Source organism: Protobothrops mucrosquamatus, unplaced genomic scaffold, assembly GCF_001527695.2.
Source record: "Protobothrops mucrosquamatus isolate PMUCROS unplaced genomic scaffold, P.Mucros_1.0 scaffold1067, whole genome shotgun sequence".
NCBI classification, from domain to species: domain Eukaryota; kingdom Metazoa; phylum Chordata; class Lepidosauria; order Squamata; family Viperidae; genus Protobothrops; species Protobothrops mucrosquamatus.
The window spans coordinates 5,484-29,845 of NW_015387295.1; the positions used below are offsets into that span (position 1 = coordinate 5,484).

Genomic DNA, 24,362 nt, shown 5'->3' on the forward strand with positions numbered 1-24,362 from the left:
CCACCCTCTGGAACGAACTGCCCCCAGAGATCAGGGTGATCCCTGATCTCCCTTCCTTCCGCCGCGCCCTCAAGACGTGGTTGTTCCAGCTTGCGGGACTGGCCTAAGGGATTTTAAAGGGGTTTTATTTATTTTTAAATTTGACGAGTTTAAATATTTCTTTTTAATCAATTTTAATAGGTGTATAATGTGTGTGTTTCTTATCTGATTGTTAGCCGCCCTGAGTCCGTAAGGAGAAGGGCGGGATATAAATGTAATTAATAAATAAATAAATAAGTTTTTAAGAAGAGATTGGACAGTCATTTGTCTGAAAAGGCATACGGTTTCCTGCCTGAGCAGGGGGTTGGACTAGATGACCTCCAAGGTCCCTTCCAACTTTATTATTATTATCCTCACGATCGCTGATGATGACACCTAGCTTGGGTAATGAAACGTTTGCAAGAAAACCACCAAGCTCAGAAAGCACCAAGGACCCCTCATGATCTGAATTACCTGCACCCTCTTATCTGAAACTTGGAAAACATCCCTATTAGAAATGGTTTTGTACTGTCTCTTTCTCTTTAAACCCACCTATTTGAATTATTATTTCATGGCTCTTTGCATTTTTCAGTAGGCAAACTACATTATTGTTCATTAAGATAAAACTTCCATGTGTAGGAAGCATATTGCTTAAATCAGCGAAGAAAATATCCTGCCATTCTGACATCCTATCTGTGAAACAGCACTTTCACATACAAGGAAGTATACCCGTTAACCTGTGTCTCATTCCAGAGGAAGGTTCACTTCTGTAGCTCTGAACAGCAACTCTAATGCATGATGAAAAGCAGGAGAAATGAAGTTTGGCCTTGAAAAGAATAAAATAATCATTTCACTTCATACATTTAATTTAATCTATACATCCAGAAGTTAAAACTTTTTAAAAGTACAGGAGTTCAAAGAGGGGAATGTGTGTGAAGTATCTTGGGGGGGGGGGGGGAACCAAACAAGGATCCTTTTTCTTGACTGTATTTCAGTAGGTTTTGATTCATCTTCTGCCTGCCTTTTTATAAGGTAATATTTACATTCAAATAATATGATCGGAAACGACGATAGGTTTTAAAAAAAATCTTTTGCCAGAAAGTAGCCATTCAGATCCAAAATACATTTTAAGAGTAAACGAGTTAGGGTTTGGAATCGGAAAGAAATAAAAATAGCCTAGCTGCATTAGGGATCTACTATGTTCTTCTGTGTGTGACCTTTTAAAGATTCCAGGTCCTTAGGAGGAATAGACGTTTCTAGGCACCACGCCGTTGGCTAAGTCACAGCGTATCCCCCAGCGCAGGGCAGATCTCTTCTTCTCTGTAGGCACCAGGTAATTGTTGGGGATATAAACAGGCTGAGCCTTAGGAGGCAGTTCTGACTTGTAGAGCATCTGTTCCCGAATGCTCCAGCGTACACCTTTCCTGGGATCTTCTCCCGGAAGCCGCAGGGATTCCCAGTTGTGCTTGTGTTCCAGGTAACGGGCAACCCGATCGGTCTTCGGTCTGTTCCGATTGAGCTGCTCCAACTTTGGCAAGATGAAGGACTTGGGGTGGGCAGTTAGGATGAAGTCCTGCTCAAAGGATGAAGAGCTGAGGCTCTGGCTCTCTTTCCGGGAACACTGATGCCGGCTTTCCTCCGAGGGGCTCCAGGAGTAGACTGACCCAGGGGAACTTTGGGGCTGGTTCCCCTCCACACACTCTTCCTCCTCTTCCTGAGCATTCAGAAGGTACATTCTCTGATTTAAGTTCTCACACTCAGGACTGGATTGTTGGACACTTGGATTATTGGATTCTGTCTCACTAGTGAGGGATTCATCCGTCACTTGCACCTCTCCGTCAGGCGTTCGCCTCAGAACTTTCCTTTTCATCACAGGTTTCTTAGAAACTCTGGAATTCTCGGGGTCGTCTGACTGGAAGCTGGCTTCTGTCTGACCTTGCCTGATCACTGTGGGAAGCATCGGTCTGGCCACTGAGGCCACCGAGGCTCTCGGGTAGGGGTCCAGCTGAGGGGCCGCTTGAAGCTGCCTCGGGCTATCGCCATCACCCTGTTCTGCACACATGCGAATAAAGTCCATGGCGGCGGCTTTGAGCCGTTCTTCCCTGCTCATAGAGTTCCATCGGTATCGGTTGGGTCGTATCAGGGCTTGCATTGCTTCTCTCAGTCGGGGTAGTTAGCAGTTCTGGAAAAGAGATGCCAAGCTGGGTTTGTACAGTCTGCTAAGTCTTACAACTCATGCGTATTGTTCAACCCCATTTTTATCAGCCCATCTTGTTATTTATAAATAGGATGGGCTTTTGTTGATAGTTGTGAAGGCTGCCCCTCCCCAGCTCCTTTGGCCAGATAGGCTGAGACACACCTAGTGCACATCCCAACTTTTTCAGGCAAAGGCATATTTATCCAATCCCTTCCTCTCCTGGAGATGATTTGAGGGAGTGTAGTAACTCTCCAACAGCTTGATAATTGCCTGCGATTATTCTAGGGAGCAAGGATGGGGTTTATTTCCGAAGGAATATATAAGCCAAAGAAGGAATGTACAGTAGTGCTTTGTTATTTATCTCTCAATACTCTTTAAGTCCCTTTTCCCCCCTCTGCAAATTCAGCAATTATCGGCATTTCAGTTTTCCTTTAAAATAACTTGTGGCTTTGCAATACCTAGAATCATTTTCTAAATAAGAATAGTAAAATGGTGCACTTTCCAGTGAAACCAATTTGTGTGTCTCCCTTTTCTTTTAAACCACCTTCTCACTTAACAACTTAGAGCAGCTTTTTAAAAAACGTATTTATTTAATTTAACTTCATACTGCCTGACTCCAATCAACTCTGGGCAGTTCACAATATAAAGATAAATAACAAATATAGAGAAAAGACAACAATAACAAGATGACAGGATTTTCCGAGTTAAACATATCATATACCTGCCAGCCTAACTCAGTGACTAGGAGAAGGATCAGGCCTTGAAAGCTGTCTGGAACACCATTAGGATTGAAACCCCTCGGATCTCATTCCAGAGGGCAAACACCACGATGTAGAAGGAATGCTTTTGGGGTCCCGATAAATGGCATTAGTGGGTGTGCTCTGAATGCCTTCAGGATGCCAGCAGGGTTTATTTGTTCATATATTAATATGCCTACCTGGGACAGGTACCTTTTGCTCCTCTTTAGCCAACTTAGAAATGGAGGATCCCAGTAGAAAGGTGGTTTAAAACTGATTCTTCTGTAAGTGAACAAAAGCAGACACGCAGTTCTCAGTAATTAAAATCATAGAATCCCAACAAGCTTTCTCTACAGAAACCAAACAACGGTTGGCAAGCAAGCAGCAAATTAATTTTCTCCAGCCGAATAATTTCTAGCAGCATATACAGATTGCATGACTTTGGTTATTCCCAGAAAGATCCTTTTCCCACTTTCACTGCATTTTCATATTGCAGGATTCTTTTTTTTTTTTAATAGCATTCCACCAATGGCCAAAGGCACAGAAGAAACAGAAAGGCTACTGAAGAGAATCCAGGAGCTGGAAGAGACGGTGCAAAAGCTAGAAGGCAGACTCTTGGAAAACAGGAAAGGCGAAGGGAATGGCCTCCCAGCATCAGGAAAGGGGAAGAAACGTCCACAGCGGCCATTCAATTTCAGTGCGTATGCCCAGAGGCATGTGGCACTAAAGATTGCCTACCTGGGGTGGGGATATCAGGGCTTTGCCAGCCAGGAGAACACCCAGAACACAATAGAAGAGAAACTGTTTGAAGCTCTGGGAAAAACTCGGTTGGTGGTCAACAGACAGACTTCTAACTATCATCGCTGTGGACGCACCGACAAGGGAGTCAGTGCTTTTGGACAAGTAAGACTCGTATTTAATTTACACTAAAATGAGGACGGGGCGAACACAGAACATGCGTTATTGCAACAAATAATACTCCTCCCCCCATAACTTTTTAAAAGGCTACGTCAACATTAATTGTGCAGAAATGCTTAGTGAACTTCATTAACAATCTCTTCTGGAACTTAAGAGTCTGATAGCACCTTTTCCAATTAATAAATGTTAAATAAGCTTTTGTGAAGTACAGCTCATTTGATCATATTCACCTGATAAAAGCTTACAACTGTTAATAACATGTTTAGACAATAAAGGGTGCTTTTAAAATCCTGATTTTTTTTGGCCACCACAGAGCTCTCTTCCTACAACCCATATAATTTAATGTGCTTTGTTAAAGATTTGGGCTATTGCCCATCTTATAAGCCAATATTTAGTCAACTGCACAATCAAGTTAGAACTCAGTAATATTGTTATACAGCATGATAACTGTATAGTTAGAAAACTCTGAACATAAGAACAAAAACTACTTATTTATTATTAATGCATTACAGTGGTTTAAATTACAACATTTGTAAGTAGACAGTTAAGAGTGCATCTATTATGAAATTAAGAGATGAGCCTGAGAATCGATCTGCAACTGATGACAATCTATTTCTGCAAAAAGATTTAGCTATTTAGAAAAGGTCTATTATTACAAGTAACAAACATCTGTTTAATCAAAGCAATTAAGGTCCAGAGTTTCCAGGAAAAACTACTCCAAAACATTTATCCAGTAAAATGCTTTAATGGACAATGGGAAACTTTTGTTATACATAAAATGTCTGTTAAATGCAAAACTAACATCTGTTAAATGCAAAAGCACTTTATATAATTTGCCAAACGGTGTCATTTCCATTACAGTAATGTCATTTAGGCCAAAATGTATTCTGTGCCTAACACCATTATGCAAATGACCTATAATTGTCATGGAAATGTAGTCCATTGCACGCAGAATCTTATAAAGCCCCACTAAATCAAAATTATTACTACTGCAATCCCAATGATAGTGGTATTTCAGCATTAAGGTTCTGGTTGTAATTATATTTTATTGGGCACAAGAGGCATTTCTGAATGTATTGTAAGTAAATAGGAAAATTATGAAAACAACAGGATATCAAAAAAAATTATACCTCAGCCAGTTAGCTGAAAGCTCTTCACCACTGGATAAACAGGAAAATTATTCAATGATAATTCAACTGAAAATGTGTATCTAACCCTAGAATCACATTTTTTTCGCAATGTTTCAGGTGATCTCTTTGGATCTCCGGTCAAACCTTTCGGAGAATAAATCTGGGGTTGCAACAGAAGGTAAAAGTCCTATTTCAGAGGAGATCCGCTACACCCATATTTTGAATCAGGTGCTCCCTCCTGACATAAGAGTATTAGCATGGGTCCCTGTAGATCCTAGCTTCAGTGCTAGATTCAGTTGCCTGAAGAGGACCTATCGCTATTTGTTCCCCTGTGCGGACCTGGATGTCGCTCTTATGAATACTGCAGCTCAAAGATTTGTAGGGAACCACGATTTTCGTAATCTCTGCAAAATGGACGTCGCCAACGGTGTGACCAACTTTCAGAGGACAATCCTGTCTGCAGAAGTGAAGCTTGCAGATCAAGAAAGGAAAGTGGAAGAACAAAACCCTTTCCAAATGTATGCGTTTCAAGTAACGGGACAGGCATTCCTCTATCACCAAGTCCGCTGCATGATGGCCATCCTCTTCCTGATTGGACAAAGGATGGAGAAGCCTGAGATTATTGATGAACTGTTCGATATAGAAACCAATCCTAGGAAACCACAATACAGGTAGGAATTCCTGAAAGCATGCACTCTCTTACTGCATTGGCTCTCTATATTTGAGCATGCCTTGTTAAAATTATATTTCATAATTTGGATCTCTTGCCAAAAGCTATAGCATTTTCAAAGCAATGTGCGCTCTTTTGGAATTACGTGATTTGTACTAATTCAAGTTGATTACCTTGCAGCATGGCAGTGGAATTTCCTCTAGTTTTATATGACTGTGAGTTTGAAAACATCCAGTGGATCTATGATCATCAAGTCCAGGAATTTAACGTTACACGCTTTCAGCAGCTTTGGACGAACCACGCTATTAAAACTCAGATGCTGTACAGTATGTTATGGGGCCTGGATTTTGCAAAGATACCTACAGAGCCAGGTAGGAAGAATGATATTTTTAAACTGTATTGAAATGAAGCTTCAATTTAACATGTGGTAGATAAAATCTGCTGGTATACTATGTGTTTTGGTCTATCTGTAAAATTCAATGTTGTCATTTTATACACATGTACAACTCTCTTCATGTATAATGAGCATTTTGTTTCGAAAGAACCATTTCCTTTTATTTAACTAATATATCCAGCAATATGTTAAAACTGTATTAAATGGAGTGGTTTTAACAAGTTCCAATATATTTAGAACTACTTCAAAGGTCAGAAGCAACTAGTGAATTAAATGCTATGATTTTTCTTTTTTTGTTCTGATGATGACTAATTGTTGATTACAGCTTCAAGCAACAGCACAACAATACTCTGGAGAGAGGTAACACCACCAGTCCACAACCAGATTAGTGCTTTAATCGAGGGAGTGAAAGCCCGCAATTACAAACCGTTAATGGATCGGCCTAAATGTGAAGGTCTAGAATCTCGTATCAGTCATTTTGTGCGCCGAGGACGCATTGAACAACCAAATTTGAAAAAAACAAAGCATCCTGAAAGGGAATTTGATGAGCAAATGGAAATTAAGAGCAATCAGGTGGATTCTATTGAATTCGACAAGGAAATTCCAGAACAAGCTGCAAAAAGGATATGTATTAGTACAGACTGAATTTTATTGACGCTATCTTGCTATCTTTAAACAAATGAAATTACCTTAAGCAGATATCTAAAATTATAATGGTAATTACATTACATGTAGACTTTCATACATTCCCTTTAACCTTCAAAAAATAAATATTTTGTTATATAACTAACAGGCAGATATCCAATTATTAAAAAAAACTGAATCAGATCCTGATATTACGTTTTTGTTTAACCATTAGATATTTTCCATATGCAGCCATAAATAGTTGTAAATAATGATTTTAAAAATTATACTTGCCAAAACAGTAATTCAGAATATGGTGGAAGCTATATAAGTAGGTAACGCTTCCAAGGGAATTGTATTTTAATAATTTTGTTTTCTCCAGAAAATACTAGTTATACAAATTTCTCGGCCCTTTACATTTCTCATATTTTTAAAAAACTTTTTTTTTTAACCTGCTTTAAACATTTGGTGAGAACCTTATCTGGCATACAGGGTAAGGTATTGGCTAGAAATCAGGAGATTATGAGTTCTAGTCCCACCCTGGGCACAGAGATATAATGTCAAACTATTTTCTGAAAAACCTTATCAAGAAAACTTGTCCAAGCGATCTTCGAGAATTGGACATCATTGAACAGAAGAAAAAACACACTCGGCAGAAAATCTGAATATGATTTCATTGTCTCTCATGAAGGAAGATCCTGAAGATTACTCCCCTAGAAATCTCTACATACACTTTATGAACAGCATAATGTAATTACAGAATGCCATATGAAATATTTAAAAAAATCATCTGTTGAAATGTACAGCAATCAGTGGACAAAGACATAAAAAGCCTCAAATCATAAGCTTAGTTCATACATTTTACTAAATCAGGATATGGTATCTTCTTAGCATAACAAGTGAATTCAGTCATTATGGATTGCAAACCATGGCGTACAACTTAGTGCAGGCTCAAATATGGTGCTTATGACACCTGAAACCCATTTCCACGGCTGTACAATATAATAATAGATTGCAAAAGTGTCCTTTTGAGATTGTACAAAATTATTCAGCTAAAAATAAACAATCATGCAGCCTATGAGTGATCAGATTTAGAATAGTTGGGAATATTAAACGGCCAGCATGGCTTGTTGGAAAAAGTAGTTAAATGGCGAATTGATGTAATTTATAAATCTAGCCGTCAGAAGTTTTTACATGAGTGACTAGGCTCTATAACTAATTTTCCTAGTACATCCTTACACCATTACTTTGGTTGGGTTGACACACTAAGCCAAAAGTGGCTTGTGGCTTAGCATAATACGTAAACTAGACAATGTAATTATTGTACCATGATTTAGCATTTTCATTTTTACCCAAGCGAGTCAGCGACGAGTTATTTAATAAACCAAAGTAAATCATGATTTAGGGTGTCTGTGAATAGTTCCCTATGAAGAGAGAAATTGTGCAGTCTTCAAATGCAGTAACTACACGCCTAACTGGATACAGCAATCAAGCTCTTCCTATCACACAACTGATGCTATTTTGTTTACAAGAATTAAACAGGGCTCTCATACCTGTAATATCTTCTAGCAACTACCATTCCTTCAAAATGTTCATGAAATTGACCTGGAAAAGAAGCAACAGAATAAATATTAAGACCTACACTAATTGGGATTAACAACAAATGGAAAAAATCTGTAGCGGAACGAGGTTTTGCTAACATTTATAGCAAAAATATCGCGTTTCAAGTTCTAGCCATCACAGAATCCCTTTCGGGCTAATTCTCTGACCCATCTCTACCGAGCAGCCCCTTAGAACAGCGGTTCTCAACCTATGGGTCGGGACCCCATTTGGGGTCGATCGACCATTTCCCGGGGGTCGCCAAGCAAGGCTGTCCGCCATTTTTTCCCCTTTTCTGGCGGGTGCCTTACCTCCCTTGGGCTGGGCCAGCTGGTGGTCGGCCTGCTCCGTCTCTGCCGCTTGGCAGCTACGCCTCGGCCGGCGCAGGGGGCGGAGCCACGCATGCGCGGCGCTCCCGGGCAGGGAAAGTCCTCGACTTACGACCGGTTGGGTAGTCCTCGACTTACGACCGGTTTAGTCCTCGACTTACAACCGGTTTAGTCCTCGACTTACGACCGGTTTAGTCCTCGACTTACGACCGGTTTAGTCCTCGACTTACGACCGGTTTAGTCCTCGACTTACAACCGGTTGGGGGTCGCGGCATTAAAAAGGTTGAGAACCACTGCCTTAGAATAAAATTATTTTGTGGTCACACCGTTTATATTAGGGTTAGGCTTACTTATTCACGTTACAGATCACATATATTAAAACGAACATTATTTACTGCGAAGGAAACTCCCACCCGAGCAGGCTTCCGAAGCTGCTGCTTTGTAACTTTCCCATCCACGGGGACGGGGCTTCTCAACCTCAGCCACTCAGTGGGGACTTCAACTCCCAGAATCCCCCCGGTCAGCATGCTGAGGGTTGAAACGCTGCTTTCCGAGGCTGGAGAGCAGGGACTAAACGCCACAAAAAAAAAAAGTGGGATTTTCTCAGCCTCGCGCTTTCACCGCCTCCCCTCCCTTCTTCTAACCGCCTCTCCGGCCGGCTCCGAATCCACCCGCTTCTCTTCCTGAGCGGGCTGAGCCTCGCGACGCTCCCCCGGCTCGGTCCCACCGCGAGTACCTGGCCACCACCGCCCGCGCTGCCTTCCCGGCTGCCAGACAACCGTTAACGCCGCTTCTCAACTGCCGTTCTTGAAAACCAAGACCCACCTAGCCGCCGGCACGTTCCTATTGGCTGTAAAGGTTCCCTTCTTGTCTTTCTCATTGGTCTGCCCAGCTTGGCTCCGCCTCTTCCTGTAGGTTATTGGACGGGGAGAGAGAGAAGGTGGGGCATTGAGCGTCGCACCGACGTCTCATTGGACGGACGTCGCGATTGGTGGGCCTCCTCCGGGTAAGGCGCGAGGATAGCCCGCGAGGGAAAGGGGCGTGACGTGGAAGAGTTTAGTCCACCCCCTTTCTGACGTCACGTGGACACGAAAGAAAATGGCCGCCCAAAACGTTCCTTGCTCATTTCTGCGAGCCGCCGCTCTTCGGAGGAGTTTTTCCCACAGTCCAGCCGCGGCCGCTTCGGTAACCGCTGAGCAGATGGCGGAGAAGCTGCGGGAGCAGAAGAAGCCGAAAGTGGCCCCGGAGGTGAATCTGTTGGCTTGATTGGGGATCATGAGGTTGGGGGTTGTTGGTTTTTCCCAGCATGCACCACGGAGAAACTACATTTCCCAGCGTGCATTGGTGGCTAGAACTTTAAAAATTAAGCGAACTGGGTCTCCCAGCTACGCGCGATGCGGCAATGGTAGTTTTGTGGTGTGCAGAATCCTAGAAGGATTTGTTGAGATGCAGGAATAATGACGTGTGTTACCCTCCCCGTTCATTGTGAAGGATTCTATTGTGTAGACCAGGGGTAGTCAACCTTGGCTCTTTTATGACTCGTGGACTTCAATTCCCAGAATTCCTGAGCCAGGCTATGCTGAGGGGAAAGGGAGAGATTTCTAAGCAGACACAGCTTGACCAGTAAGTGATCTGACCTGGCTCTGGACAGATGCGATTATCCTTCCTATTCATAGCATTTCTTTGCCCGCCATCCTGTTAGCTTTCCAATAAAATCGTTCATATTTTATATTTATATGAATATTTATATTTTAGGCCACCCAGGACTTTAAAAGGTTTGCATCGAAGTAAGCTGCAATAATCTTCCAAAAAAGAAAAAAAAAAGCATGGCTGGAGTATACATTCTCTTTAGCTGTTCAGTTTTGTTCCATCAGATTTATTTGAATCTATCTTTGAATAACAATTAGTGGATTCTCCAAACTTGGAAAAGCAGACTTTAACAAATGAGATGGAAGAACTGCTCTCTCTCTCTCTTCCCCCTCCTTCTCTCCCCCTTCTCTCTCTCTCAGCCATACTATCATTTTTTCTATAGCACCTTCACATTAATTTTCACCCTTCCCTAAAAGCAAAAATCCCCCTAACATATGTACTTTCTATGTAGCACCTTCTTTGACACCTTGTCTTATATGCATTTCTGCTTTGTTATATGCTATTGCTACCAAAGCTGTGCAGTAAAGAGACTAACTACCTGACTTGTTCTTTGACTATTCAAAGGTTCCAAAAGACCGAGTACTGAGGCGAGTGCAAGAATATGTTCAGCAGACCCGATGCTTCCAGCAGCTCCATCCTAACGTCCTAGCCAAGGTTCTCAAACAGGGGGTCCTCTACACGAACGAAGATATTGTAGTAATAAACAAGCCTTATGGACTTCCTGTCCATGGTAAGTGTAATATAATGCTGATTTTCTAGCAGTGTTGATCAAAATGTATTAGACTAGTTGGGTAATAAAAGTCCTGCTGAGACGTCAAATGATTTTGCGTCGGTTTCTGAGGCTTTATAAGTCTTATTTTGCTTTCAGAAAGTAGCTTGAGACTTCTTAGTTATATATGTGGCAGATGCTTTATATTGTGGATTTTCTAAGCAAACCCTGCTGTCAGGTTTTTCTTTTCTTTTTGTATACTGCATAAACTGGTATTAAAACCAATGAAAATAAACTGGCATCATCATATGTCTGAGCATGTATGTTTTGATGGTAAATATTGGAGGAGCAGCAAAAAGAACACCCGACTCTCAGATTACACTAATGTGTTTTCACAGGTAGCTCAACATAAAAAAATGTTTTTTTCCTGAAACTGGTCCAACTTGAGTTTGATATTTGGAAATGCTGTAGCACCAATAAAAAAAACCCGTAGCTTTGGAAATTAGGTGATTTGTGTTAAGCATGAAATAGTTTGGTTAAGCTTGGTTGAATAAAGGCACCTAACAATTATTTGTAAGCCGGGTTTTATGCCTTTGCATTATAAATAAACCTAGTCTCTCTCTACTTCACAGGTGGCCCTCGGGTGAAGACATGCATTACAGATGTGCTGCCAATATTGGCAAAGATGTTAGGGGGCATGAAAGCTCAACCTCTGCATTTATGTCACCGGCTGGACAAAGAAACTACTGGAGTGATGGTCCTAGCGAAAGATGAGATGATTGCACACCGGGTCCAAGAGATGTTTAAAACCCGTCAGGTGGAAAAGAAATACTGGTAGGAGAAATCGTACAAGTGATGAGTTAAGTTATTGCGACTTGATAAGAAACAGTGGTTTTCAGTAAGCCAAGAATCTACTAAGGACCGCCCTTCTGCAGTATGAGTTATAGCAGGGGTAGGCAACCTTGGCTCTTTTAAGACTCGTGGACTTCAACTCCCAGAATTCCTGAGCCAGCCATGCTGGCTCAGGAATTCTGGGAGTTGAAGTCCACGAGTCATAAAAGAGCCAAGGTTGCCTACGAACCCAGCAGTCCTTGCTCTTCATGCAGAGTGTGTGGATTACTATTGGAGAGGACTGAAATCTCTCTCTGTTCTTTTCATAGGGCGATTTGTATTGGAAAACCAGAGCCGGAAGAGGGGCTGGTGGACATTCCCATTCTGGAGAGAGAGGTGGAGAGCCACCAGAAGCACTTCAAAGTGAGTATTCCCGGCAGCAGAGATCTGCCGATTCTGGCCACAGCATTTCACCTGGAGACCTCTGTTTTAGTTACTGCTTACCAAACAGCAGTTAGGCAGATTTAGGATTAGCACACTCAATTCAGGAAACTTGCCAGCATCTTCACCAACATGGTTACCAGTTCTTGAAAGAAATGCTAAACAACTTGTATCTTAAGTATCACTGCTGTGTCATAATTGCACTAGGTTGTGGGGTGCTTTATGGAATGGTGTGTGTGTGTGTTGGTGCCTTCAAATCAGTCTTGATTCTTAGCAACTGGCTTGACAAGTCCTTGCAGTCTTCTAGATAACATTTTCAAAAGTGGTTTGCCATGCCCTTTTTCCTAGGGCTGAGAGATGACAGATCTAAAAGTTCTTATGTTACCTGTTCCTCTCTAGCTGCAGTACCTAAATGATGTAAGTCTGGATTAACAGTGGAGCAATTCAACAGTTTTCTCCATTCTATGTAACCCATTAATCTTCTCAACTGTTGTCCTATTGGCTTTTTGGATGTTAATGAAGAATTGATTTTGAGTCATGTGCGTCTTTGACTTAGATGACACTTGCGCCAAATTATCGTCTATCTTTAGAAGACAAAAAGTTGCGCAAAGTGCGCCGGAACAAAGATGCTCACTTGGCAGTGACCCAGTATCGTGTGCTGAGCAACTGGTCCACTTGTTCTCTCCTTGAATTGGAACCAATCACAGGCAAGCAATTACATACTCCTTTCTTTGATGCTTCTCATTGCCTTTCCTGTTCTCTAACAATTGGGGTTAAGAAACGTCATATCAATACCCATAAAACTCCCTCAAGCATCTGAAAATGACCTTTTTTTATCTTCTTGGGTTTTTCCCCACTGAATCTAAATGAAATGCTATCCAATTGAAACCTTAATTATTTTTTGATGTATGCAATAACCAAAGATTTGCATCGTTAGAACAATAAAATAATAGATATTGCAGAAAGGATTAAAGAATTGAGAAGAACGGTAAAATAAGAAAATATAAAGTATAACATAACACTTAAGGCCAAAGCCTGGTGGAAGAAAAATATCTGTATACTTGGGATGTCTCTTTAAGGGAAGACATTGTACTGTTAAGCTATTCATATCCCTTTCTGCTTTTTTCTGCTAAAAGTTGTATATCAAGCTGCTTGTACTAAGCAAAGCTTAAAATTTCCCCTCAAGGTAAATTGCATCTAAAAATGATTCTATATAATCTGACCAAAACCAAACGATATATATTTAATGGTTACACCTCTTATTTTTTTTCCCCATATGTTATTCATTATGCAGGAGTGAAGCATCAACTCAGAGTCCACTTGGCTTATGGTTTAGGTTGCGTAGTCCTTGGGGATCATAAGTATTCTCACTGGAGCAAGCTAGCGCCACAGGTAAGAGGGGTATTAAGAAGAACCTGGATGGATATGGCCCTGAACTAAAAATCCAAGAAAATGGTAGGGTGGGCTTCAGGGTAGTTAGGATTGCCAAATAACATTTTGTTGGATTCAACGTAATTAGAAATGCAAGTGGATCATCGTTTATTTTCTTTTTTTTAATGTATACATAGAAACTCTCTCCAGGTACATTGAAGAAACTGGGTTTGGAGCAAGTCAAAGCCCGCTACCTCCCTCTCCACCTACATGCCTGCGAGCTCACCCTGCCTCCAATAAACAGCAGTGAGGAGCAGAAAATCCACCTGTTTTGCAAGCCACCCGTCTTCTTCACGCGCTCCTTAAAACGGTTAAAGCTAGAATTTCCAAAACCGGAACAAAAAGAAACTAAGAGTGATTAGCTAGGCTACTTCGTTCATGGAACGCCTTTTCCTGACTTTCTAAAGCCATGGGAGGATCCCGTGAAAGGTGAAGCGCCCGGAACCTGATGTTCTCAGCTGGGAAATCACAACGTATGCTTCTCTGGAAGCTTGCAGCCTTTCAGAGGAAACGCCTGCCTAGCAACTGAAAACCAAACTGAGGAACAGTCACCAATCTCCCAGGGCCTGTATGCTGGTTTCAGATGCAACTGGGAGATTTGGAAGAATTCAGTGGTTTATATGAGCTGCTACATCTGGAATAAGAATTAATTGGGCATGTTTTTTCCAGTATTGGCTGACGCTCAGCCAAACAGAGTTAGCTGTTCTGCTTAAATAAAGGATGTGGCCTGTGCTGAATGAATGTGATGTAACTGGGACACTGGAGAGAGGTTTCTTAATGATTGGGGTGTACAATAATTGATGGAGCTATGAATTGGGGAGTTCTTGGTTCACATCTTGCTTCTGCCATGAACTTACAGAACAGCCTTAGGAAAGTCAGCCTCAACTTTTCTTTCGCAACTGTGATAGCACATGTAGCTGCTTTATCCCAGGTCTGACTACTGCTATCTATCAACTCTGAACGGCAGCTGGAGAGGGCCCGGATTCAGCCTGCTTTTTTTCCATGCCAATTGTGTTCTTCCACTGAATTTCATCCGTTATTTCCCTAACGCTGCAAGTATAGGCATTGTAGAAATTACAGATAAGCACTGTTATTAAAGTAATTTAGAATGGTTCTTACAAAAATTAGAATAACATATTGGGGTTGATTGACTGTTTACTGCAAAAGTATTTTGAGAACAGGCTGGCGTCGGTCGTTAGCAGTATCCGGTCTGGCTCCTTGAAAAGCGACCCTCTGAGCATGGCAGGTGATAGCCACCACCTGAGGGAGCGCGACACCTGATGTGGGAGTCTTACCCTTTGTTGAGAAGCACTGAGGTTCTGCCTCTGGAAAGGGAGTAGGAACCATTGCAGTTCCCTGGAGTGGAGCCTGGACCACGGGACGATTGCTATGGCCGAGATCATCTGTCCTAACAATTTGGAAAGACTGATTAACGATACTGTTCGTCCATGCGTACTTGGAGGACTGACTCTCTTATGTTGTCTCGGCGTTCTTGAGATAAATACACCCGGCACTCCACCGTGTCTATGATGGCCCCGAGGTGTAACAGTCTTGTGGGTACCATGTGGCTCTTGGGGAAGTTTACTGAGAACCCGTGATCCTGGAGCAGATTTACCACCAGTTCGAGGCCAAAAGGTAGTGCCCTGTGTTAAAGGATTAGTACTATAAACTGTGTTAAAGGATTAGTACTATATATAAATCAAAAGTATTTCAGGAGGAAAAACATACTGATTTATGTGTAAAGAAAACGAGGTCTTGGTAGCCTTAGAAAGCCACGTGTATGTGAATTCAGCCACTGTAGTTTACAGGAGGAGAGTTATGTTAGTCTACGATCAAAGCATAAACTTTTGTGAATTACCCCTCACTTCCTCAGATGCATGGAATGGCTAAACTGACATAGGATTTTAACTGGGATAGCGTGGAGGGGGAGGGGAGAGACAGGGTATATGTGAGATAGATAACCTTATCAATTGTAGTGTGCTAAAAATGTGCCTTAACCCACTCAAGCTTTTTGAGGTTCCCTGAAATCTTCTCGTATGTTAAGCTTTGGAGACTTAACATGTTATTTTGGTTCTTATTTTAGCAAGGAAAATCACACAGCTGGCACTTGGTTTTGCCACCAGTTTAAGCAATATGCTCTAGGAGCACCCGCAATTTGTCTGATGGCCACATGCAAGTTGTGGATTATCTAAATTGTGGATCCTCAAAACTATGTTTTAGAACTGGGCTGCATTTAAATTTGATGGGGAGGGAGTTGAGAGAAGGGAAAAATAGCGACGACATTTTTGAAATTTCTTCATCTGGCTTTTACAGCAAATGCAGAAGAAAGCGTTGCGCACTCACGTCACTAAACCACAGAAATAAAATTCGTAGGAATTCTGAGTGGGTTTCTTTCTGCCCCTTTTCACCTCTGAAAATATGAACTGTCGGCCAGTCATTTAATATCCACCCCTGGAGATTCCCGAGTCTGAAAATCAAACACGCGGGCCTACCTCCTTACCAGCGGTGGCTAGAAATAACATCTGCTTATGAAAGAGGGAGATAAAACCACAGGGCCCAGCCTTGCCATGTTAAGCCTGCGGTTGGCCAAAGACAGCGGGGCCCTTACCAATCACGGCATACCCAGGTCAACTGCTCTATTTCTGGGCGGAGGGTAGTTGCAGAGATCCTGTAATTATCATTCTGTTTAGCAAACAGCCAAGGTGGTCATTTACAACTGCCCGATGCTTAATTCCCCATGGAGAGAAGGCATCCATCGTCAAGCCACCTCCCTCTTTAGATGTAGCTGAGCCCTTGGAGAAGCTGTGTCTTCTGTGCGTGCACGCTTGGCCCCTTCAGACCCGAACCATGTCGATCGCAAATACAGCTGGAAAGTACATGCTCTCTGATGCGCTGCTTCCAGACCCAAACAGGTCCGGAGCAAAAGGGCTTTACCTGGAGCTGCCGTGCGATCGCATCATGAAGTTTGTCACAGTGGGGCTGCCGCTCTTCTTGGTGTCTCTCATGTTTGCACAGGAATTTTCCACCGGTAGGTCAATTTATTTATTCTTTGAAGGGGGGCTGGGGGTGGCTGTTGTTTCTTGAGGAGGCCTTCCGTGGGGCTGAGGAGACATGGCCACCGATAGGGAGATGCCAGCAGAAGGGGGCAAGGACAAAAATGTTCCTCTTTTTTTTTTTTAAACCGAGTTTACTGCAAGCCCAGTATGCTAACTTGAAACAGACTTTGATAGCGAATTTAGCATTTGCAAAATCAATCCAGGAATTTACATATCTGAAGCCTTGCAATTGGACCTCTCTGGATTCCCTGGGGCTTCAATAAATATGGCATTGAACTGTAAAGCGCATTCAAACCACACCTCGCAATTTTAACACATAAAATGCGAAATCTCCCCTGAACTGAAAACGGTGACCTTAAAAGACATTTTACTTCTGGTAGACAGTGATTGAGAAAACATGTCAATCTTCAGCCTGGGTGATGCTTCTATACAGGGCAAATTGGATGTTTGTTTCCAGAGACAGTTAAAAATTATTCCATGTACAGGATTACATTGCAGTAGGTAGCAGCCGACCGCACTTCCTGTCCAGTGGAGTTCTCCAACTAACTAAAGGGAAGTTCAGAGATGACAGAGAATATCAAATGGGAGTAGTCTGGAGAAATCCAGCTTCAAATTTTCACCCAGCCATGAAGTTCATGGCCTTCAAACAATCACTATCGTTCAGTGGGATCTTTGTGATGCAAGGGCTGAATCCATATATGTATCTTGGAAAAGAGACTGAAATACATCCAGATGTTTCTTTCTCAAAATAATTCCTGTTAAGCTTGGCAGCTGCAATTCTAGGTATTTTTCCTTGGAAACAAGCCCCATTAAACACCACAAAAAGGATAATTCAGAATAGCCAGCACTACACTGAATAAGGGAGGATACAAAGGTACCCATTCCAGAAGCAACAGTGTCTCGTTTGATAACGTGTACCAAAAACAGGATGAGCTGTGTGTGGCTTTGCACAAGTCTGACATTGGTTAGATGAGGTTTCATGGCTGCAATTCACAGCCTGCCTCAGGAATTTATTTCTGGAAAAGGATGCCTGTGTGAGATTTAGTCCATCCAGATGGAATAAACAAAACTTATTTCTCTCTTTGGCTTGTCTCAAAGCTTGTAAAATATGTTTAGGGAATGATTATTTTTTTTAGCACACCCAGCCTACCGCGATGATGAACAGAAACAGTTTACAAGAACTGCCATAGCACCGTGACAGCATAATGGGGCCAATCTCTTAATTAGTTAACAAAAAAAAGGGGGGGAGCAGTTTGATCCCAAATGCTGTCTTGGAGGGATTAAGGCTGGGCACAGATCTCATCTTGATTGACTACGAAGACAATCCTTGCTAGAGGTGGTTCAAAACATAACAGAGAAGCGCTCTATTTTTACTGTGATTGTTGTTGTTAGTTGCGAAGTCGTGTCCGACCCATCGCGACCCCATGGATGTTCCTCCAGGCCTTCCTGTCCTCTACCATCTTCTGGAGTCCATTTAAGCTCACGCCTCCTGCTTCAGTGACTCCATCCAGCCACCTCATTCTCTGTCGTCCCCTTCTTCTATTGCCCTCAATCTTTCCCAGCATTAGGCTCTTCTCCAGGGAGTCCTTCCTTCTCACTAGGTGGCCAAAGTACTTGAGTTTCAACTTCAGGATCTGGCCTTCTAAAGCTGATGGATGCTGCAGTGCTGGAAAGAAGGGTGGAGATAAATACGGCTCTTTCTCTCTGTCATAGGATCCCAGATCAGCTGCTTCTCTCCTAGCAACTTCACAGCTGAACAGTCTCATTTTGTTGATGCCGTGTGTTGGGACTCTTTGCTTCGCTACAATTCTGAACCAGCAGGAGACGCTACATCCAATTCCCTCTGGGTCTTCAAGGTATTGGGGTGGAGAAGAACACTATCCGTTATCTCTTGGGTGCACACCATGTGGAGCCCAGGGTGTAATTTGTAGTCTTCTACCCCAGTGTTTCTCAACCTTGGCCACTTTAAGAGGGGTGAACTTCAACTCCACCCCTCTTAAAGTGGCCACGGTTGAGAAACACTGTTCTACCCTTCAGCTGACCACAGTACTCTCTTTTTGTTCTGTTTTTCTAGATCTTCCCCTATTCTTTGCTGGTCATCGCAGTTGCTATGTACCTGCCTTATCTGCTGTGGAAATACGCAGCCGCCCCCTCACTCAACTGCGATCTGTTCTTCATCATCGATGAACTAGATAAATCCTATAACCGCTCCATCCGCTTGGTGCAATACATGGTGAAGCTCCAGCAATCGGAAGAGGATCCAGAGGACTTTTGGGAGGAGCTTGACCTGTAAGTGGCAGACGGAAAGGTGATCTGCGTGCTAAATTTCTCTCTCCTCTTCCCGGAATTTTCATTTACAAAGCCACAGCTTAACAGGAAAGCATTACATTGCAAATTTCTCCCTGCATTCATAATAAATACCAGTGGCTATTCTTGGGATTATTCCTCCTTAACCTCTAAGAATGTCCTCTTCTGTGTTGGTTGTTTTTAAGACCCGCATGTGGAAAAGTAGCACATTACTAGAAGAGTTCTAGTTTATTCATATATTTTTTCTTTTTTTTTCTTTCCCTCCCCAGGGCTCGCAGTGAGAGATACTTTGAGTTCCCTCTCCTGGAGAGGTACTTGACTTGCAAGCAACGTTCCCACTACTTGATCATCATTTATGTATTGAGGAACCTCTTCCTCCTTTTTCTTCTGGCTGTCAGCTGCCTCTACTTGGCATACTGTCACCTGCAGGTCTTTTTTCACGACAAATTCAGATGTTCAATCAAGGCCGGGCTCCTGGGAGAAGACTCTGATGTTCCAGATTGGATTCCTTGCAAGCTGGTTTTCTTCTCCGTTTTCCAAGTTACCAGCATCTGTCTTGGCTCTGTATACATCCTTCTGGGCCCAGTGGTCCTCTACCACCTGCTTCAGCTGTGTCAGTGGGACAAGCGGCTTCTGTCCATTTATGAAATGCTGCCGGCATTTGATCTCCTCAGCAAGAAAATGCTGACTTGCCCGTTCAACGATCTCAACATCATCTTGCTCTTCCTGCGAGCCAACATCTCGGAGGTCAAATCTTTCAGTAGACTGAGCGTACTGAGTACTCTCAAGGATATTTCACCCAACAAAGAAAGCATAGACACAGTAGTAGATTTTATGACTCTTCTTGGAGGCCTGCAGCTAGCAAAGCCAAAGCATAATTCCAGTGCCAACGAGAATTTGTTCCATCGTGAGAATGAAGTTGGTAAGTAACTCCCACTGAAAGCTGTGCTGAAATCTGCTGGTTTCCCAGGGTGTTGTTGTTTTTTTTACTGCACAAAACATAGTTCTTGTTTCTCTAGTTCATGCTCAAGGTGTATTCTTTTGATATCTGTGTCTTCTCTTTCGTTACAAGGGAGCAAAGGGCAACCATGTAAATTGTTGCTCCAATACTCTGCAGCCTCTTTGGCTGCTCCATTCCAGATATCCAAAAAACCCCACTGAGTCTTTGTGGTGTCTTTGTTTGGAATATAACCAAATACAACCCAAACTACTGTAGTCTGAGGTTGTGCACTTTTTTTTATATAAGCCAAGGTGTTATTTTAATCAACACTTGCTGTAACTGAGTAGACCTCACAAGTTCTCCTACTTTTGTGGAAAGCTCTGGGAATTTTCTTTCCTTGGAAGTGGGAGGAAAAATCTTGTGCAATTACACTTTCTATAACTCCATGAGGGCTGGGGCTGGAATCATTTATTTCCCACATGACTGACCTGATTTTATGACCTTTTTGTGGTGGTTGCTAAACAAATCACTGTGGTCATTAAGCAAATCAATTGCTTGTTATGGGGAGTTTTTGCCAAAAGCCGGAAGTAAACACTGGTTTTCAGCAAAAATGTTGTGAATCATAGTCAGTTGCCAAGTGCCCAAAATGAAGTCATGTGATTGCAGGGGGCGGGGCCTGTTGGAACTTTGGAGTTGGGTCATAAATACCTTTTGTGGGGGATTCATCACCAGGGGTCTTCAAACTTGGCCCTTTCATGACTTGTGGACTTCAACTCCCAGAATTCCTCAGAATTCCTCAGAATTCCTCAGAATTCCTCAGAATTCCTCAGAATTCCTCAGAATTCCTCAGAATTCCTCAGCCAGGCACGCTGGCTGAGGAATTCTGGGAGTTGAAGACCACAAGTCATAAAAGGGCCAAGTTTGAAGACCCCTGATCATAACTATGAACAGTTGCTATGTGGCTAGCCATAAGTCAAGGACTAACTGAGTAATACTATTTTATTGGGTTGTTATATGCTACCAGAGTCATTTTCCATGAGACAGGAAGCTACAGTATATACATTTGGTTAATAAATAAATTATATTCCATCTTAAACTCCAGGAGGAAAACAGTTCAATTACCTGAATTACAATATCCAATTCAAATCTAGGAACTGCTGCATCATTTTAATACAGTCCTTTTTTTCTTATACCAGAAATGAAACCTGATCTGAAAGCCAAGGAAAACTGACTCAGGAATGGATTCGTTTCTGCACCAAATAGAAAAATTCAAACTGGTGAAGAGCACTGAACGCAAAAAAGGACTTTTCCCTATGTGTACTTTGGGTCATCTTTATTTTTTCTTTTTGCTGGACCACTGTTTGTCCATTAATACTTTGTTTTCTGCTATTACATCCATGGATTTCACCCTTATAATAAATATAAATGCACCAGTTTTCTAACTGAACCCTAACCTCTGCATTGTTTTATAGTCTTATAAAGCTTCAACACTTCAACACTTCTGGCCCTACAAATCTCTGCCACTTTCCTTAAGCTTTGGTCGGATACTTTTAAGATCTTCATTTTAAAAGTGGACTTTTGTTACCTCGCATTTTCTACTCGGAAGTCACTAAGCAGTTTACATATAAAAAATAAACCTCACGCATTTTTAAAAGAGCGGGTGCACAAAATCCATGGAGGGGACAGTTTGAAATACATCTTAATTGCTTTACACAATAAAGTGAAGCTTAAAAGCTAGATGACATTGATAAGCTGGACCACCTTTCCAACGTTAAAAAAAAATCTGGATAATTGATTTAAAATATTATTCTTTAAACTTGGCACTATCACCGTAAAGACCAGCGAGTAGGTTCACAGGTCTTTATTCATTGTTTATTGCATAAAACTAAAAACAGCTAGGTAAGCTCCCTTTTTTAAAAAAATGGTTAGTGTTAAAAACATGCTGAGCCAAAGCTGAACTTCGACGATTTAAGTATTTGACTTGTCAGAGCTGAGCAACAGGCTCAAAAAAAAAAGCAAAGTATTCAGAGGAAATGCTCTGGCTTTAAATAATTTATGGTTTTAATTAAATTTTAAGGGCTGTGGGTTTGGGGGAGTCTGTAGTTGGTGCCTTCAAGTCAGACTTGAATCTTGGCGATTGCAGAGACTTCTTCCTGAAAATGTTTTCTTTGCCCCGTTTTTTGGGAAGTGATTTCCTCTTTGTCTTCTTCCCAGGTCTCACCAAGAGGGACTGGTCCAAAGTCCTCCCCCCCACCCCAAGCTGGCATTGTTCCTAATGTGGGGCTAAAATTCATGGTCTCCCAATTTCTAACCCAGTGGCTTTAACTGTGGCCTCAAACGGGTTTTCTTAAAGTTTAAGACCAGCCTTTTAAACTGTTCCTGGAAAGAAGTGAAGACAGAAATCCAATACAAATTAAGCTAATGCTTCAAGCATTCAGTAGCAGCACCGGTTCTGCGTTTTAGATGGATAGTTCCTGTTTTTATAAGCAGCCACGTATGCAGATTGTTACATAGTGGTTGTGAATTATAGCAGGCACAAATAACTTTAACCAGGGAGATCAATGGCCTAGCAAACCCATTATAGAATCTCCTGGTAATTGAATCGAACAGCCTTCAATGCTCAGTGGAAAGGCAAAATGTAAACCAACGCTGACAACATTGAGAGCTTATATTAACTACATCCCCATGTAAGATATCAAAGCATAAAGACACTGAAAAGATGTAACCAAAAGAAAGAATGTATTATCAACTGACAAAATTCACCACGGTTTGTTTTCTCTTTTTTTCATATACCAAATAAGATCTTGGGCTTAAGAATGTAAAAGAAAAAAACAGAAGAATATTATTTATGACAAAGACGAGCATATTTAGAGAAGGGAAAAAACTGCAGAGTAGGCAATGCAGTGTCAGGATTGTCAGTCTTGTATCTAACTGCAGGAATCCTTTTCTCTTATAGTTTTTTGCAAATATGTAGCTCTGACTGGAAGCATTCTGAAGCTATCTGTGTTTGCCCTAGACCTTGTGAGAAAAAAGATGCTGGACTAAGCTGATCCAAAATGTTTCTTATTTCTTAGAGCCTACACATTATTAGAGGGAAGACTGAAACTTAAATCAGTGGTCTTAACTTCCTTTACACAATTCCTGCCAGGGTGAATGACTGAATATTCAATTTTCTAGGCAAGAGGGTATTGTTTTAATTGCGACCACTTAAATCAGAAAGAAAATTTGGAATTTTTTAATCATGGGTGGAAATCATACTTCCACTTTGCTACTGCAGATTATTTCCTCAACAACAACAAAAACACACTGACTGGCACAACAATGAAAGTATAACTCATTCATTTTTAAATCATACAAGACCATTATCCAAAATATTTATCTATGCAATCTACAACAATCCAAACACCCATAGATTTCTGGAACTATGAAAGAGGAACAATTGTAAATCAAGAATTTTTGTCTGGCACTTTTTGTACACTTGTAAAGACATTATCAAATTTGGCCCCTGCTCCAGTTTACTCTTAAGGACATAATGGTAGTCCTTGACTTACGACCAAAATTGAGCCAGTTTTGTTGCTAAGTAGACAGTTAAGTGCCATAGTTGTTAAGTTAGTAACACGGTTGTTTAGTGGATCTTGCTTCCCCATTGACTTTACTTGTCAGAAGGTCAGAAAAGCTGATTACATGACCCCGGGACACTATGGCCGTAATAAATATGAGTCATTTGCCAAGCATCTGAATTTTGATCATGTGACCATGGGGATGCAGTACCGTTGTAACTTTGAACAGTCAGTAAACAAACTTATATGTCAAGTACTACCTGTACAGTGTTTGGAGTTTTCTCCCAGGTACACACACGAATGGCTAGGAAGTTTGGGACAAGTGACAAGAATGCTCCATGTCATGTGATTTTAACTACTAGGCAAATATTTATACTCTTTGGGATAGAAAGTCATCACTCCTTGCACTAACTTAAACATAACTCTGTGCTGAATAATTGCATACTTTTGAATGAATGAATTCAAATGATGAATAATTTTTTCCATTGGAAGTTGTTCTGCATAGAAATTTGAGGATTTAATTTGAGATGCCTGCTGGAGGCTCATGGATTCATTTTCAAAGAATGATTATGTAGACAAACACGTATCTTGCTGTTGTCTGCAGATTTCATTTTAAAGTAGGTATTTTTATCTAGGGTAAAACTTTCCATTAAATTAAGCATGACTTGATTTAAAAAAAAATAGAATGGATATTACATGCAAACACTCCATATCCTTTCATTTGCAGTTAAATTGCCATATTTGCCCTGGCTGTCTCAACACCCATGTAATTATAGGGAATGTTAACACTGTGCTTTTTCATTCCAACTCTTAAATTTGTT

At 41.6% G+C, this 24,362-nt stretch overlaps 4 protein-coding genes across 5 annotated transcripts in view; 3 read left to right on the forward strand and 1 right to left on the reverse strand.

Moving 5' to 3' along the window:
• LOC107291135 (tRNA pseudouridine(38/39) synthase) overlaps positions 1–6,833 on the forward strand; it is an 8,529-nt gene extending 1,696 nt beyond the window's left edge. The window contains exons 2-5 of the mRNA XM_015820098.1: positions 3,471–3,855; positions 5,118–5,671; positions 5,851–6,041; positions 6,390–6,833. Coding sequence (XP_015675584.1) covers positions 3,481–3,855; positions 5,118–5,671; positions 5,851–6,041; positions 6,390–6,709 — 1,440 coding nt within the window. The 5' untranslated portion in view covers positions 3,471–3,480 and the 3' untranslated portion in view covers positions 6,710–6,833. The remainder of the gene's footprint in view (positions 1–3,470; positions 3,856–5,117; positions 5,672–5,850; positions 6,042–6,389) is intronic.
• Positions 996–8,288, reverse strand: LOC107291134 (hydrolethalus syndrome protein 1 homolog). 2 transcript variants are annotated; one of them, XM_015820096.1, is made up of 3 exons: positions 8,242–8,288; positions 3,153–3,234; positions 996–2,200 (listed from the first exon to the last, which is right to left on the reverse strand). In XM_015820096.1, the coding sequence occupies exon 3, from the start codon at positions 2,168–2,170 to the stop codon at positions 1,256–1,258; it is 915 nt and encodes a 304-aa protein (XP_015675582.1). In that variant the 5' UTR covers positions 2,171–2,200; positions 3,153–3,234; positions 8,242–8,288; the 3' UTR covers positions 996–1,255. The 2 variants fall into 2 exon arrangements, with proteins under 2 accessions (XP_015675582.1, XP_015675583.1); XM_015820097.1 differs by lacking the exon at positions 8,242–8,288 and having other exon boundaries at positions 3,153–3,237.
• Positions 8,289–9,702: 1,414 nt separating this feature from the next.
• Positions 9,703–14,415, forward strand: LOC107291137 (mitochondrial RNA pseudouridine synthase RPUSD4). Its single transcript, XM_015820100.1, has 7 exons — positions 9,703–9,864; positions 10,831–10,996; positions 11,608–11,809; positions 12,136–12,229; positions 12,804–12,954; positions 13,542–13,639; positions 13,816–14,415. Exons 1-7 carry the CDS (start codon positions 9,715–9,717, stop codon positions 14,038–14,040), a joined length of 1,086 nt encoding a protein of 361 aa, XP_015675586.1. The 5' UTR covers positions 9,703–9,714; the 3' UTR covers positions 14,041–14,415.
• Positions 14,416–16,525: 2,110 nt separating this feature from the next.
• On the forward strand, positions 16,526–21,540 carry PANX3 (pannexin 3). The gene is made up of 5 exons (XM_015820106.1): positions 16,526–16,706; positions 18,448–18,590; positions 18,809–19,023; positions 19,311–19,963; positions 21,178–21,540. Exons 1-5 carry the CDS (start codon positions 16,526–16,528, stop codon positions 21,210–21,212), a joined length of 1,227 nt encoding a protein of 408 aa, XP_015675592.1. The 3' UTR covers positions 21,213–21,540.
• The last annotated feature ends 2,822 nt before the right edge of the window (positions 21,541–24,362 follow it).